Source organism: Pagrus pagrus, assembly GCF_965226575.1.
Source record: "Pagrus pagrus genome assembly, chromosome: 15".
NCBI lineage: Eukaryota > Metazoa > Chordata > Actinopteri > Spariformes > Sparidae > Pagrus > Pagrus pagrus.
In genome coordinates this window covers 16875310-16893056 of record NC_140199.1, presented here as the reverse complement: position 1 = coordinate 16893056, position 17747 = coordinate 16875310, and the positions used below count along the sequence as shown (strand labels likewise).

At 41.1% G+C, this 17747-nt stretch overlaps 1 protein-coding gene across 1 annotated transcript in view; it reads right to left on the bottom strand.

The window, feature by feature from the left end:
* Positions 1-17747, bottom strand: part of wdr11 (WD repeat domain 11) — a 63996-nt gene that overhangs the window by 25385 nt on the left and 20864 nt on the right. Inside the window, exons 10-12 of the mRNA XM_084376089.1 lie at positions 16055-16231; positions 6251-6335; positions 85-191 (exon numbers count right to left, since the gene is read on the bottom strand). Coding sequence (XP_084232215.1) covers positions 85-191; positions 6251-6335; positions 16055-16231 — 369 coding nt within the window. The remainder of the gene's footprint in view (positions 1-84; positions 192-6250; positions 6336-16054; positions 16232-17747) is intronic.

The following is a 17747-nucleotide window of genomic DNA, read 5'->3' as shown; positions in this document are numbered from 1 at the left end:
CAATGTATAAGTCCTGGTACCCCTCAGGTACAGGTAATAGTAAATAATATGTGTGTGTGTGTGTGTGTGTAAGTGCAGGCTCACCAGTAGGAAGGTCGACATGCTGCAGCTCATTTCGCACCAGGCCCATGTTGTTCGGAGAAGAAGTGGCAAAAGAGAGGAAACTGGTGAGACTCACCCATTCAATCCCCCTGTGAAAAATGAGCACAAACACAGAGTTTTTAGTTAAATTTATAATATTTCTATATCATACTTGCAGAAGAGCTGTAAAGTATTCATCTGCTAAGAAGTAAGGTAAATGCAACACCTAAAACTTCTACAAATCCATTCGGAAAGAGTAAAAACATGCACATGAAATGAAGCTGAGTGCCAGATATGAATATATTTTAGAAGCAGGCCCAGCTCGGGGAGCACAAACTCGACTGTAATGAGATGGTAAATAGCCACATGATTAATTAGTCGATTTCCCCACTAAATGTAAATGAGATGCTAAGCAGCCAGGCCTCCTTTGGCCTGGCTGCGTTGGGGCAAGCGATGCTCAGCTCATTTCCATAAAGCACCTCTGCTCTCGTCACCACAGAAAACGTTCAGGTTTGAACATAAACATCACAGCAGCACTCCACATGTGTCTGTGCAGGAGGAGAGAAGACCAGATGGAGGCGTTTTTAAGACAAAGCTCTGATCTGATGGCACTACTTTGATGTGAATGTGTGGTTGAATGGTTCTTGTATGACTGTGTTGTTCATCTATTTTTTAAATGTTGGTACTTTTTGTGCTCTACTTTGTTCATGGACGTTCAAAAAACATGAGCGGGTCAAATACGCCAAAGCAGTGTGCAACATTAGACAAGTAAACAATGTGTAAGTGCTTGAAAATGTTACATATCGTTAGCAGCGTGTGAGCTCAAGGTACAGCAGTGTTGAGTGAGAGATGACGAGCAGATGAATCGTAGGGATGTAATGATACATCGATCTGGATCGATATATCGATTCAGTGATCAACGTTCCAATAGCATCGATTCATATCGCTGCCATCGTTAAGATACACCTTCATTTTGAAATTCCCATGGCATTACTGTGTCACCATTTCGAGAGTTCAATAATAAAATTGTCAAATCATATTTTAGTTGCTTTTTGTTAGTTGATTGTGTTAAATGGGCATCTGATATCATCTCCTATCGATCGCAGGCCCCAGTATCGAATAAAATCAAATCGAAACGGTATTGTGGCAGACTCTGTGATATCTGCAAATACGGTATCGTTGTCCAAAGAATATCGTATCGTGATGAAACTTGCGATCTACACCCCCGATGAATAGACGGCTGTTGAGTATCAGGACAGTCGAGCAAATTCACAGTGACAAACAGGCAGAGAAAGAAAGCAGGCCGAGCAAACCCCTGCTAATCCCTTACTTTCATCCGTTTTACAAGCAGAGGGAGCTACGGATATGTCAGTAACTTGTGCTTGCGTATCTCATTAAAGTTTGTTGGAATTTTGCATTTGTGGACACCAACTTCTCTCATTAAAGAAAGCCTGGCTCTGCTTGAACGAATGGTGTTAGCTCCCAATCAATCTCTTAACAGCATTAATTGATTCAATCTCGTGCTTAATTAATCCTGGTGAAATAGTTTTGCTGCTCATTAGAGAATACTAACTAATGAAGCACAGCCTGCTCTTTGTTGATGTTTGGCTGTTGCATTGTGGGGCGCTCAGAAGGTGGTGCAGCGTTCTGAAATCATCCCCTTTCTGTGTGGCCTGGCACAGACCATAATTAAGCAATATATTGTGAGGAAGCACAGCAGGACAACAGAGTTTAAAGTGTCACAAAACTGCAATGAAACAAAGCTAGCTCTAAGGCAAGCATTTATCTTGTCTCTTTTGTCTTGCTGCATGCAGAATTTTCCAAAGAACAACTGGTTTCCGTATTGTAATAAACAACCACACACGTTCGCTGTGCATGGCAAGTGTTGAGCAAGAAAGAGTGGCAGAGAGGAGATGGTGAATGCAAGCGGAGTAGGGCGAAAAAAAGGATACAGTTTGTACATGCCGTCAATCTGGCACTTCTATACAGTACAGGTCACAGTGTGTCAGTTAATAAATGCATCAGCTTTTCAAAAGTTAAGACCAGTCCCTAATGTTGATTTCCAACTGTTGGAAAAATGGAAAGGCTGGCCGAAACAACCTCACGTACTTTGAAGAGTACTGTCCATGGTGAAACGCAAAACAGATCTCATGCGTAGGTACGGTTACCACGGGTTTCAGATGGATTCAAAGAGTACTATACCAAAAGAACTTTGTTGGGTACGAGGAATTTTTCATTTCCTAATATTTGTATTGGCATAAGCCCTAAAAATCAAGCATCTGTTGGGCTCTACAAAAACATTTAGCATCAACTTTAAAAAGGAACATAATTAAAAAGCAAATTCATTTTGTAGAAGTATGCAAGTAGAATAAATAGATAATTTCCTGAGTCCATATATAGACACAGATGTATGTAACTTTTTAATTCCTGGTTTAAATGCTTGTTTAAGAACCGGAGGAAGAAGCTTCTTAATGTAAAATACTGCTCTCTCGGCCCCTCTGATGTGTTATTGACAGGTTCATTAATTAGCTACTTAAACTTGAGGGAGTTATCTAGTCCTTTGAGTTTAGAAGAAGCCTGAACATTTGGCTCGATTTCTGACATAAAAAGTGAGTTATTTATTCCAAGTGACAATGGAAAGTGATATTCATATGAAGCTTGTACTTCACCCAGAATTCAATAGACCTTTCTCCCAGCAGACGTTTTGGTCCACCACTCCCTACGCACTACCTACTGTAGGTACTTCTACATAGTGGACTATATAGTGAGGTCATCGGTCAAGTGAAAAAACACTTTTGGACAGCATTTGAGTCTTTTTTCCCCCTCCAGCGCAATGCATGATGTATACAATGTTTATTAGTGACCATCGGTTGTACACTACTTTTCTCGATGCATTGTGGGATACTTTGAGTCAACTACGTAGGGAATAATAATCCCCGTGCCCTCGTTAATGCTATTAGTAACGTCTGCGTTTTTCCTGCTATAACAAGTCGAAATGTCCACTGTGAGAAAGTAGTACATAGCACAAACTGTGTTGCTGCTTTTGTCTTTTTGTGGAGATCAGTAACAAGTGATTTCTTACATATGGTGTTCCTCAAGGCTCCGTGCTTGGACCCATACTATTCACCTTATATATGCTCCCTCTAGGAAATATAATTCGGAAACACTCCATAAACTTTCATTGTTATGCAGATGATACACAGTTATACCTATCAATAAAGCCAAATGAAACTAATCAGCTTACTAAACTCCATGCATGTCTCAAGGACATTAAGACCTGGATGACCTGCAATTTTCTGCTGTTAAACTCAGATAAAACCGAAGTTATAGTACTTGGTCCTAAACACCTTAGAGATGCATTATCTAATGATATAGTGAGTTTGGATGGCATTAACTTGGCCTCCAGCACCACCGTCAGGAATCTGGGGGTTATCTTTGATCAAGATATGTCCTTCAACTCCCACATAAAACAAATTTCAAGGTCTGCATTTTTTCATCTACGTAACATTGCAAAAATCAGGCCCATCATGTCTCAAAAAGACGCAGAAAAGCTAGTCCATGCATTTGTTACTTCCAGACTGGACTATTGTAATTCTCTATTATCAGGCTGCCCTAACAAGTCTCTAAAGAGTCTCCAGCTGGTCCAGAATGCTGCAGCACGTGTACTGACAGGAACTAAGAAAAGAGATCATATTACTCCTGTACTGGCCTCTCTGCACTGGCTCCCTGTAAAATCAAGAATAGAGTTTAAAATCCTTCTCCTCACTTACAAAGCTGTCAATGGTCAGGCACCATCATATCTCCAGGAGCTCATATTACCCTATCACCCAACTAGAGCATTACGCTCCCAGAACGCAGGATTACTTGTAGTTCCTAAAGTCTCCAAAAGTAGAATGGGAGCCAGAGCCTTCAGTTATCAAGCTCCTCTTCTGTGGAACCATCTTCCTGTTTTGGTCCGGGAGGCGGACACCCTCTCTACCTTTAAGAGTAGACTTAAGACCTTCCTCTTCGATAGAGCTTATAGTTAGGGCTGGTCCAGGACAGGCCCAGGCCTGTCCTGGACGAGCTCTTAGTTATGCTGCTATAGGCCTAGTCCGGGGGACAATGACACACTGAGCTTCTCTCTCCTCCCCTCTCCTCTCCTCTCCATCTGTATACATTATGCCTGTATACATGCCCCATCTCTGCATGTCACTGACTTACTTCTTCCCCGGAGTCCTTGTGCTTTCTAGTCCTACAGGCTCCCTTGGATCCTGGCCGCACCCGGGTCATGGATCGTGGATGCGCCCACTGCTATGGCCCTGCCTGATCGTGGATGCGCCCACTGCTATGGCCCTGCCTGATCGTGGATGCGCCTACTGCTATGGCCCTGCCTGATCGTGGATGCACCTACTGCCATGACCCTGCCTGACACCCACCACTACTGTCGCTAATATTAGTCACATCTCTGTTACATACGTTCCACTACTATTATCGTACTGCATTGCTACATACCATCCTTACCATTGATCACTACCCCTGTTATCACTAGTAATCACATTTCCATGTGCATTTAATCATTATTGCTGTAATACATCTTTGTGTACTTTCACTCCTGTCAACCATTGCTTATAATTGAATACATTGTGATCTCGTTGATCTGCTCTGTACATGCGACATCTATTGCACGTCTGTCCGTCCTGGGAGAGGGATCCCTCCTCTGTGGCTCTCCCTGAGGTTTCTTCCGCATTTTTTTTTCCCTGTTAAAAGGGCCTTTTTTTTTTTTTTTTTTTTTTTTTTGGGGCAAGTTTTTCCTCACTCGAATCGAGGGTCGAAGGACAGAGGGTGTCGTCTCTGTACAGACTGTAAAGCCCTCTGAGGCAAACTGTGATTTGTGAATTTGGGCTATACAAATAAAATTTGATTTGATTTGATTTGATTTGATTTGATATTCTACCATATTCTGCACTTTTTGCAATCTATATGCATCTTTAAATTTGTCATCATAGTTTTTATATACTGTGGGGTTCCTTTGTCACAACGTCTACTGCATATCTGTCTCACTTGAAAGAGGGATACCATTTCTCCTGTTCCCCTCGGGGTGTTTTGCTGAGTTTTTCCATATCCAAATTGAGGGTCTGAAGATAGAGGGTGTCGTATATTGTTCACATTGTAAGGCCCACTTAGGGAAACTGTGATTTGTCCTATCGGGCTGTATAATTTGACTTGACTTAACTTTAAAACTTCTTGCAAATTGGCAGAATATATTTGTGACTGTGTAATGCACAAATACACAGACTGTATAAAAGTTACATCAGCTGCTTTGGGTAGATATGTAACATCAGCATCACTAACACACCGTCTTCTTCTGTCTACCACAAACACACCACACATACAGAGTAAATATAGGCCTTGTAAGACCATTTACTGGCTTGTCGTGATGAATTGATTTGCACGGTACGCAAAGCTGGTCCCATTTTCTGAGCACATCTGAGCTCCGTCTGCGTTCACCCACACTTCAGGAAAAAAACTCACAATTCAGTTACTTGTTGGGATAAACGTTCCAAAGCAGCTCCGCAGTATTTTTGTCAGCTCCTCCAGACTGTGCGGTGTTTTTTTAAATAAGCTATGGCTTGATCACGTAGTTTGCAGTGCCAGGATTTTTCTGCTACCTTCCCCACTGTACATACCTGATTGTCACTTGCAAGCAAATGTATTTATGGATTTCATGTTTTAATTTGCCTGTAATAGCAATGCAATTTCTACCATCTTGGTGTTTGGACTAAAATGTGGTGAAAAATCCAGATCTTCTATTTTGCTTGTTGCAGTCTTTATATTTTCAAGGCAAGAGTGCCATACTCAGCTGAAGCACTCTTAAAAGATATGCAGATACAACCCCCATAAAGCATAGCTAAATAATTAATGCTCTCTACCTCGCAAGAGCTGACATAGCACTCTAATTATCTGATTGCCAATTGCCTCCACAAACTCTAATGAGCCTGAAAACAATAAACAGAAAATCAATCCACCTCGAGCTGACTGACCAGCCACTGGGGTTCATCTAACGTGTCATTTTACAGATATTTTATCCAAAGGGTACACTGAGTGCACCAGTGGGAACTGAACTGCTGAGCCTGGAAATATTCTGCCTTGTTGTACAAGTTCCAGCACACAGACACCAAAATCTTACCTGACTTCACAAGAGTGGACACTGAGCTCTTTGTGCAGAAGACCACTGGTAAGGTTGTAGACCAGTACAGAGCCATTACTGGTGCCTGAGAGGAGGAGACAGAGGAAATGTTTGAGACGGATAAACAGAGAGACAAGAGGTCACAAGTGATAACGTTGCTTATCTTAGCAGCATCTACCCTCCAGCAGGATCAGAGAGACAGTGTGTCAGTGTGACACCCCTGTGTGTTCCCTGTCACAGCAGTGGATGTGGATATACGCAGCACATCAAACCCCGTGTCACTCAACTCACAGCACTGTTTCATATGCTGCTGGGAAAATAGCAAAACAACTGCATCCCTCCCCGAAATCCACACGATAAAATACTGCAGGTGACATTTAACACTGAGATCAGAAACTCTGAGGCGGTTTGACAAAGACAAAGTGGTGTTTTTCCCACATTTGTTCATACTGAGACAAACAAACATCTAGTTAAAAGTTCTTTTTGATTTTTACAATTTTGGGGGGGTACAAAGTTTCTCACTGTTAAAATCAACTTACAAAGTTGTGACACATTTATCTTCTTGATTAAAGTTTTTTTGTTTGTTTTTGTTGTTTATTCTACCTTTTGCATCAAGGAAACAAAGAAATCCTCTTCATAGAAGAATAACTGAACTGTCTTTGAAGTCATTCTTTCTATCAGTTTTGCATCAAGTGCTGGCCCACTTTGTTAAAAATCCACATCAAAGTAGTGGTCTTTATAGCTTATCTGGGATCCAGCGAAATCCCAGTGCAGAACATGGGGGACTGGACTCCATTAGAGCAAAGCGTTGTTTCAACACCACGATCTGTGTCAGCCTCCACTTAACAGAAGTCTCAGGGCTCTCACTGAGGAGATCATGTCAGCAAATGTCACACAAATGTTCGGCACATGCGCATGGAGCGTGGGGAAAGTAATGGCTGCGGTCAGCAGGAAGGCGGGGCTGGACAGCACGTGCACCCAGTGCAAAATAGTTGAGACGCAACAGATCAACATCAGCTACTGGCATCGGTGAATGCCATCTACTACGCCGATAGGCCAATGTCAGTCAACAAAGCAAATAGTGGCCGATACCAATGTTAGGCTGGTAAATCGAGGTACATTTGGGATGCTTGGGATAATTAAAAATTAAATCAAATTCATAGAAAAGTTTACTGTTTCACTGGACTGATGTCATTTTAGACAACAAAGTTTATTGTTAAACTGTAAAATATGCTTTCTCCATACATATCTTTGTCACAAGCGCTTGGGCTGATACATTAAAAATCTGAATATTTCACTCTTTAATATTGGTATAGGCATTGGCCTGAAAAATGTTGTATTGGCCGGGCTCTAATTATTTTTATTTCATACTTTTATATTTCAACAACACAACAAGTAATGAAAGACATTATGAAAGTAATGAAAGACATTATTTACATTTTCAGCTTTGAATCCAAGCCAACATCGTATAAACTAGTTTCTACTATATTTCCTTAAGATGATTAAAACAGTTTATACATGATTTTATAGAATGCCATGGGCTGATTTTACACTGATGGGAAAAACAAGCAGCTGTAAAAGGCACAAAACAATTGAGGTTATAACCTCAGCAACAAAGCTGGAAGACACAGCAATTAAAATAATTACTTAATTCTAGAGAATGACAGAATAAACATAAAACGGCAGCAGATGTGAAAGTCCATTCTCGTAATGTTCGGAAAGTGTTTAACAAAGATTGGAGGATTTTATTTTATTTTCGTGGTGAACATGGACAGGTGCAGCAGCACATTTACTTCTGTAATTATCCTGAGTGTGATGGAGCTGGGCTGCTGTGCCCAGTCCCTCTCCAAAGGACTGCTCAGTCTGCACTGGGCTTCAGCGGGACAACCACATGCTGACACAACATCTGGAGGTGGCGATAGGCAGTGCCACATCGGCATCTGTTTGTGTATGTATGTGTGTTCCCCTACTGCTGCCTGTGTAGCTGATAGATGGCATGTAGGGTGAGACTGTAGGATGTTTCAGCAGGAAGTCGGGCAATCAGGAAGTGGGTGGATAGAGATAAACAGATCCCAGAGTCGCCTCACAGCCAAGGTTTGTTTACTTTAATCAAGATCCTGCCCTTCCATATGGCCTGGTGACGCGCAAGATGAAAATTGCTGAAAAGACTTGATTTTCATTCTGGAACAGACACTTTCATTACGACAGCAAATAGAAATTGGCCTCTTGACGCACAACACAGAACATAACAATCAAAAGCCAGATTTAGGTTAGTTTGTCATCAGACAGACAAATCAAAAATATCCAATTTATGGTTGGCATTGTGGATGCTGCTCAGTGTTGTCGGTTGTTCACTTGTCCCGCCATAGTTTTTTCCATGATGAAAGCAAAACAGTAGTCTGTCACTTTGATGCTTTAACTAGTGTTAATTTTCGCATTTTTTTTTAACTGTTTTTCAGTCAGGCAAATCAGTTACATAACAAACCAGGCTTAAAAATGCCTTTACTTCTCACTTTCTCAATCCTTTTGGTGGATTTATCTTCACTTCTGTTTGTCAACCTGACTGCAGCGACTGACACAGACAAACACACCAGTGTGTCGCTGCTGGCTAACATTAGCATACTGCTAGTTTGCAATAAAATAAACTAGCTGTTTGGGATAGATAAACACTGTATGAGTAACGCAAATAAAAACAAATGTTCCTGCCCTTTAACTCGTTTCACTGTCGATGTATAGACCATTAAACAACCACCACTGCTGATCAAAATCTATCTGGTGTGACTGAGGCATAAATGTTCACAGATGAAGTTATGTTTTAAAGTTTAATTTAACTTGAATTTAGTCTCAGTGGTTTACTTCCCTAACAGGAAGTAGTGGCAGCGACCTAATGAAACGCACCTTTAGCTTGAGTAAACTTGTGGATTTCTCTGGTTTTGAACACTGTTGGAAGGACACAACTGGACAAAATATAACGAAGATCAAGTCATTTTTAGAAATTTTAATGCAGAATTCTTACATATTATACTTCTTAATGTAAAAATGTCAAGTTGCTGTTTTACAAGGGGTTTTGCGCTGGAATTATTCTAGGTCTGGCTCCTCAAGAGTTTCTGCTGGTTATCTGGCACAGTTACAGTCACCACAGGGTTGAAGGAAGGTACTGCGCCTGTCCAAGAAATGCATTAGTGAGCCTAAGAGGTGCCGGTAGGTGAATTTTGAGTTTGTTTCCAGTCTGTATGCTGAGCTAAGCTAAGCTAACCGATCCTTGGTTGTAACTTTTAACACATTTACTGTAGAGACATGAGATTGGTTTCAATCTTCTCACCTAACTCTGCAAAAAAGTGTTCTTCCTGAAATCTTACACTAGCCCTTTAAGTTTGGTCAATGCTAACAACACACATGCTTGAAAGTGAAACATGGCAAACCTTCCACAGTATAGGATTATTTGATTGTCTTAATTATTCTGTTCGAAATTCAACAACTTACTAAAGGTGCTGCACACTTGTTTTGTATATCTGTAGTACTTGTTCAATAATAGTAAAGCACTTACAAGTCTGAACCAATTACATTATTTTTGCTTATTTCTTATACATGCAGTCTGATTTCATCTCACAGTCCCTGATTAAATGACTGTCTTAATGAATTCCTCTAAAGAAGCAGCAATCCTTCTCTAAATAAATAGAATCTTTTCCTTGGATCATTTGGTTCATTAAAATTAAATTTGATAGGAATCCACAATCTGTTTCAACACTAAGTGCGGCTGATGACTGAGCTGGACTGTCCTCCGATGAACCCAAATCTCCAAATAACTGTAGGATGGCAGACGATGATGTGAACTCTTTGAAAAGACTCTTTTCAGGACTGCAAACCCAATTTATATTCTTTTTGACAGACCGCTGGAGCTGAGAATGAGAATCAGTCCATCTGATAATTGTTTTGCTTTTCGGAGGCGCATGCCTCAGTGGCTGCCTTCATATCAGTACATGAATGTTTATTTCTCACATTTTGCAACTGACAAATTTATGTTTTTGCTGTGTTGATAGTTTATTCTGCTCTTAATGCGGTTTCACTTTGAAGATCCAAACAATGCAGCAAAGAATAGCTGTTGGGCAAGCACAGATATATAAATTAGGCATGCCACTATCAAATGATTAGAAATGGATGTCAGCTTCTCAGTGTTTGTGTAAATGTCACTGAAAAGGAAGGCTCTGGGCCTGGGACCTATCTGTAATGGAGCTGTCAAGTCTCACACAGATTACAGCTTTTTAGACAGGATACCAGAAAGCCTTGCTTCTGGGTAGTGAGGTTGGCTGCACAGCTTTTGCAGCCCTTCCTTTAAAAGCAAAGACCAAGAGAGACTGGCAGAGGGGAAAAGTGAGAAATGGAAATGGCGCAAACAGAGGCGGGAATCCCTGCCTTCTGTCTCACTGTAATGAACTGTGGATGGCAATTTCAACCATGAGTGCTTTCGAGCCATCAGCAGCTAGCTCATCTTTTGCTTTATTTGCATCTAGTGCAAGGTGAAAAAACTTGGTTTCCCTTGGCCGTTCCTCTGACTGGTGTCGCATCACTGAGACTCAACGAGTCCCCGTTACGACTCAGCTAATGTAGACTGGAACAGAGGCCAAGAAAGTGACTGAGCTGTATCTGCCAAGGACTCATCCATGGATCGCTCTGGATTTAGTGATCAGGTGTATTCTCTGGCTCATGGTAAACAGGAGAGGTGACAGATGCCAACGCCTGCCAGAACACCTGTCGCAGCACCAATCTCGACATCATTACTGAGTAATGTTATCAATTTATAAAGCATGACAGTGAGGCCAACCTCTACCTTTTTGCACTTTTTGTACGTCAAGCTTAATGCGATAGAATGTATTGTTCCTAACTATGGTACCAATTTGATCATAATACACCAATCTTAGCTTCACTTCATTGGCTTCCTATTCACGTCAGATCAGACTTTAAGGTGCTTCTAATGACCCTTCATACCTGTCCGACCTTATATGCCATCTCTTGCATTACGCTCTTAGAATACAGGATTCCTGTCTGTCCCCAGAGTGTAAATGAAGTCAGCTGGCTGCAGGGCCTTTTCCTATCATGGCCCTCTCCTATAGACCAACCTCCCTGCTGACATCCGACAATCTGACTCTATTGAGTCCTTTAAATTTAAACTCATTTCCTCGCCTGTTCTTTTAATTAATCCTTATTCTTCGATTAGCTCAGCCCTCGCGCCTTTTAGTATTACCTTTTTGGTGGGTCGGTCGCAGTCTTTTGAATCAGGTCACCCTATAGTTCATGTTTGTCCCGTTGACGAAAATACAACTTCTTACAAACACTGCATGTCTCTGACTTCTGATTTTGTCTCTGGTTCCCTCGAGCTGCAAGCTGTGTGCGTCTCTCTCCCTCCTCTTTCTTCTCTCTCTCTCTTTTTATTCCTCTCTGCCTTACCATCGACAGCCCAGGAATCTCTCTCTCTCTCCTAGTTGTCGGTGACTCACATATATGCCAAATCTGGATGATCATAACCTCACACGGTGTCCTAACTGCATCCGATACGAGTGAGCAGTAGTGACAGTCAGCTTAATTACATTGTTTCCTATTTGATTGTCCTAACTTGCCGCTACTGCACAGCATGCTGTTTATATTCCTATTGCTTTCTGATGCTTGTGGTACAACCACAAAACAGTACAGTTGATTCATGAAGTTGAAATGAGGAGTAAACAATATTGTCTGCTTTTACTTCAAAAACCCCAAATAATTTGGCAGCTGGCTGGAGGGCAATTGCTACGGAGCTGAAAGTTTCTGGTCAGAAAACACTCCATTTCTACTTGCCGTTGGCTATATTGTATTTGCTTCCAAAAAAAGAAAGCTCTAAATATTGCACATTTTCAAATCTGATCTCCAGTGAACACCTGATGGCTACATGCTTGGTTTACATGACGTAAAGGAATGCATACTGTATCTAACAGATTCAGCGTGGACAGCACTTGCATGCCTGTTATGGATCAGTGCTCACTTCTCACGTCTTCTTACTCCTGTACTTTTTACTTCTTTAAATCAAAATCTGTATACGTTCTAATATTTTTTCATTGCTAATTATTTTGTGTGGCCTGTCCTCTTCCAGGTCCCCATGGTGGAGTGAAGGTCACGTGGCCTGCCCGCTCAGTCGTCCTCCTGGCTCCACATTCTCCATTCTTAATATACTTCTATCATATTTTGTCAATGTAATCTGTATTGACTGCCTGTCCTTCTTCTGTGGCTCTTACTGAGGTTTCTTCCATTGTATTCCCTGCTATAATGGTTTTTTCTTACTTGAATCCAGGGTCTAAGGACAAAGTCTTACATTGTACAGATTGTAAAGCCCACTGAGGCAATGTGATTTGTGATTTTGGGCTATATAATTAAAATGTACTTGACTTGACTAACTGTGCTATATAAGAAACTGGCTATAAATGAAATATACTTGCCTCAAGATACCATTTTAATTAAACATATGCCAGCTTTTGAATCACCTGGACATTGCCTCCACCTTTCAGTAGAGATGTCCTCCATCTAATTCCCCAATGTAATTATCTAGTCCCCAAAACTTACTATTCACAAGCCAGTTCAGGGAAGTGGAACAAAAGGCACATTTCAATAATGCAGCTAGAGACTGTTTAACTACTTGACTCTGCAAGATGACTATGGGGACCAGACAAATGGTGTGCACAGAAAACTCAATCGCCTTATTCTAGTTTTAGATTCACAACGCCGCTGGGAACCAGCTGTGCCAGTCAACCCCACACCATCTGCGGTGTGATCGGCTCGTACTGGACCCCCTCCAGAATTCACAAACTAAGTGAAAGAAAAGATTACAGGTCTCTGGCTGAAAAGTGGCTCTGAGATTGCTGCTCTTGAGAGATTGGTGGTGGTAGTTCTTTTGGTAGAGATGCCCTTCCACTTCGAACAAACACACCCGAGACAAACCGGTAAGTAACAGATGGAGAACATCAGTGGTAGTCCCTCTCGGCCTTTTAGAACTATTGCAGTCATTAAGTAATAATGTGCTGTGAACTTAAGAGATCTCTGTGTCCCACCATTGTGGATGTGAGGCACATATCAGAGAGACAAAGACACCCAGTGAAAATGGTTGTAAGTTGTGTAGGTTGAAGGTGTTATTATTCATCTGGCTGTCTGTGGGTCTGAGGGAGGCAATGTATCTTTGAGGTATGATTAATTTATGTGGGCTATGTCAGGGGACTGAGCGTAGCCTATTTTTCAGCCTGACAACTAAACTGAAGGTTTGCCACGTTGGGGAGAGAACAGCAGCACGCCTGGGCCCTAAATGGAATTTGGTGCACAGCCAGGAGTGTGTGCACACACACACACACAAAGCAGCAGACGTACGAAAACAGAGTCGTATTAAATACATGATTCTGCTCTTAATTTCCAATTTAAATTGAGACTTTCATAACGGTATGCATCATTACTGTGGGGGAGATAAGGGAAATGCTTTTGAAGAAAATTGCTATGCTGATCTAAAACAAATAAATCCAAACTTTTGCTGCCTCTCTCTCTCTCTCTCTCTCTCGCCTAGCAGCTGTCCCGGGGGAGTAATAACCAAGGCTGATATTTCAGTTTAACTCTATGCCTTCTGCATCATTTGCTGAGACTGCACAGTCAGACTTGGTGGACTGCTACTTGCTCACTTTCTGCCCCAATGAGTCAAATTCACAGCGATGATTTGAATATTCAGACATAGCCTTTTTAATTCAAAGATGATAATTTCCAAAGTGTCAAGAGGGTTCAACAAAAGTGTCAGCAAATCCAAGAACATTTTGCAACTCGAAAAATGTTGCAAAGTAGTTCACATAAGGTTGACTACAAAGAGCAGGACAACATTTAAAGCTAAATTTGAATTAAACCTACTTCGAGTAAAACTTGGAAATGCTGACCTGGATGTTTTGAACAGATTCATTTACATTGACAGGCACCTCAGGCAGAGCAAATTAATGAATGTATATGATAAATGTGTTGGTGTTCTGAGGTAAACACCTGCTTGACTTAATGCTTCATATCAGTCGCTGTTAATTTCCTGTTTTGAGATGAAACAGTGTTTGAGGTCTTGCTCTGCTGCTAGTTATTAGCGGTGCTTATTATTATGTCTTATTTTTTGGACCCAAACCACACAGGCACACTGATAAAAGGGCCTGGACGTGCAAGCAATTAAAATGTGTCGCTGCAGCTGCATAATCATTCAGCCCTATGCCCTCCTGTCTCACTGGATGTTTTGTGCTTTCATCACTGGGCAGCAACATTTCATCAATCAAACTGGACAAGCTTTTTCTTCTCAACTCTCAAATCTGTGGTTGTTACAGTGAAGGCATGATGAATGATAGTCACTGAGAAAGGGTACATTTGGACAACTACAGTCTTAAAAAACAGACTGTATGACCATGACAGATGAAGTAATCAAGTTAATTTACTCAAGTGCTGTAATGGATTAGAATTTAGAAAAACTTATCAGTGTTTCCCACATTGACCAATTTGTGGCGGTGCTCCGCATAATCAACACCGACGGCCACATATTGCGTTTCATTTTTTTTTTTTTTTTTTAACGCTACTTAAAAACGCAGCGTATTCATTCAGCTGCATTTCCTTTCCCTGCTCTCCCTCCGTCTCTCTGTCACTCACGCGTCTCACACACACAGCCCCTCCCCTCCGTGCACACCGCGTGTGTCTCCATGAAAACGAGATCATCCGTTGAAGTAAACGCGTGGAAGCTTGATATTTGTTGCAGACGGCTGGCGAAAGTCACAAGTTCATGAAAGTTTGGTATCTCCGCTCAACCCAGAAAGGAACAAAAAAGCTGTCATTGGTAAGGCCTCTGGATTTTTAGCCACACTGGGTCACAATGTTAGTCTGTCGCTCCGTCGGTCCACCACTTTGGTCCCGACTGAAATATCTTTATCTATATCTAAATGGGCTGCATGGCGTGAATTTGCATAACATCATCTTAATGACTTTGTGTTCAATGAAAGCAAGCTAACATACTCAATTAATATTAAAATCTAAAATGCAACAAACCAAGCCATTAAAGGCTGTAACTGTAAAACAACTAAATGTTATACAAGAGCCTTTGGAAAGTACAAAAATGTGCTATTTAAAACATCTGTATTTTTATACACTTTCACATAAAAATGTTACAAGGACATTAAACTAATCCTTTTTGGGATATTATACAGTTGAAAATACTTTTAAAAGTAGGTTTTTCAGCTTTTTCAGTCCTCCCATGGGCCGAGGACCAAATAGAACTTCCCCACATCATATCTACTGAAACTAGATCGACTGCATGTTGTCCTTCCAGACTATAATTGTCTGGGACTGCAGACAAATACAGAATAATGAAATCTAAGTGTTTACCAAAGCATTTCACTCAGACTCAACTCAAGACTTATATCATGTGAGAGTTCACATTTACAATCCACTCTGCATTTTTTGATGTAATAGCCATTATTCTAAATAAGCTGCAGCAAACAGCATTCATGCAACATTTACTGTTTTCTGTGACAGAGAAAAGTCATCACAACACAAAAGCAGTTCATTTATTATTGATTTTTGAAATGCAGCACTGATGCAACTGGTTTTAATCTGAAAGAATGGCAAATCATGATGAAACAAAACAACATATTGGAGGAAAAAATGCAGAGTTTTTTGAAATCCCGCTCCCTGCCGTTGGTAGTTCCTTGCTCTTCTCTGACTTTTGCAAGCCCTAGTGTGTGTGTGTGCGTGTGTATGAATGTGTGTCAGTGGTGCATTATTACCTACCTACAGCCAGCAGGGGTTGGTAGTGGTTGATGTTTTTGGTGGTAAGAGGTGGACACATGCGGATGGCAAACGGCGGCAGCGGCAGACCAGACAGCAGGCCAGTCAGCAGGAACTTCAACTGGACCTCTTGCTGGTTGGACGATGGAGGAGGAGCCTCACCCGGAATCAAGGTCTGACCTAGAGTTGAAACCACAACATTATCCTCTTAATCAGTGGAGCAATCTATAAACACTAAAAACAGTAAATAGAGCTTTTATAGCAGCATAAGAAGAGTCTATTGAATGTTGTTCTTTCTTTCCATTTCTGTAATTTGAGGAAGAAGAGTGAGCAGTGCTTTATCCTTCATCTTAACACAGCGCATACAATCTGCAGTAAATCAACATTACAACTCAACGTCTGCTCACTACAGTACATAGAAACAATTAAAGTGATTGAAGGTCCAATTCAGAACATTCGATGAGGTTGTTTTCCCCGACCTGAGTCCTTTAATGAAGTGAAAGTGTTAATATTACTGTGTCCAATGTAACATTTTAATATATTAAAATAAGTCAAGTGGATCCAATTTAGATGATATTTTTTTGGCAGCTGAAAATAAAGCCTGCACTACAATTTTACTTTAATGGCTCCCAATAACTTTTTGTACCATGTTCTACAGAGTATCTCGGAAGAGAGACTTTTTAGTCTGTAAATGTTTGGGGAGGAAGGTTTGGACAGGATTTAGACAGCTACTCTGAAGCAACCAACCGCTTGGATATTTCATTAAAACTGCTGGCAGCAGTGTATTTGTCCCTGCCAGTGCTTCACTTGCATGCAAAAATGTGCATTAGGAACAGGTCACACTATTTCAACAATTAGATCGTGAGTTACAAACAAAGACATCAGACAACAATTAAACACAAGCAAAGGAATTAAAATGTGAGACACAAACTAATAAACTACCAACTGAAGCTACCGAATGTACCGACAGCAACAACATAAACTATTGAACAGCATCCCGAAGTAGCTCCTTCCACAGCTCCAGATGACGCTGCATATACATGAGACAGACACGTGTGTCCTAATTTTGTGCAGGTGCGAGTTCTGTGGCATAATGTCATCAGCACCCTGACGAAGGTGCAGGGTGAAACATGTTGGAATAAACCTAATAATATTTAATATTTTGTAGTGTGGAGAAAAAAAGGTATATTACAGACTAGAGATGCACAGTATGGATTTTTTTTTCAGCCAACAGTTGCATAGTGCAATCTGCCGCAACGGGGGGGAATCGATTCTTTGCTCGTTAAAGAGTAACTATAAACCAAAACCATGTACATGGGTATCGTAGTGTTGTTGATTGATTCAGGTCCATATCTTGATATTTAGTGCAAAGTATTTGAATTCTACATGTTGTCTCATGAATACGCATAGCGTCTGCACTCTACAGGTTGAAACCTGGCTATTGCAGTTAAATTTTGCTATGAGCGGATTGCATTGGACCAGGAAGTCACAGCATCAGTCTCCAGCGTGTTTTTTGGCTACAAACGCTTGCTATTATGCCAGCTAATAGTATGTTGTTGTGCATGTGTGTGTGTGTGTATTGTGTGTATATGTGAATACTTGTGGTGGTGGTGAGGGGCTGGAGGGGGCAGCTGCAGGGAGCAGAGACAGCTAAAACCTCTGGGGTTTAGTTAGTCTTTAAGTTAATGAAAGCAAT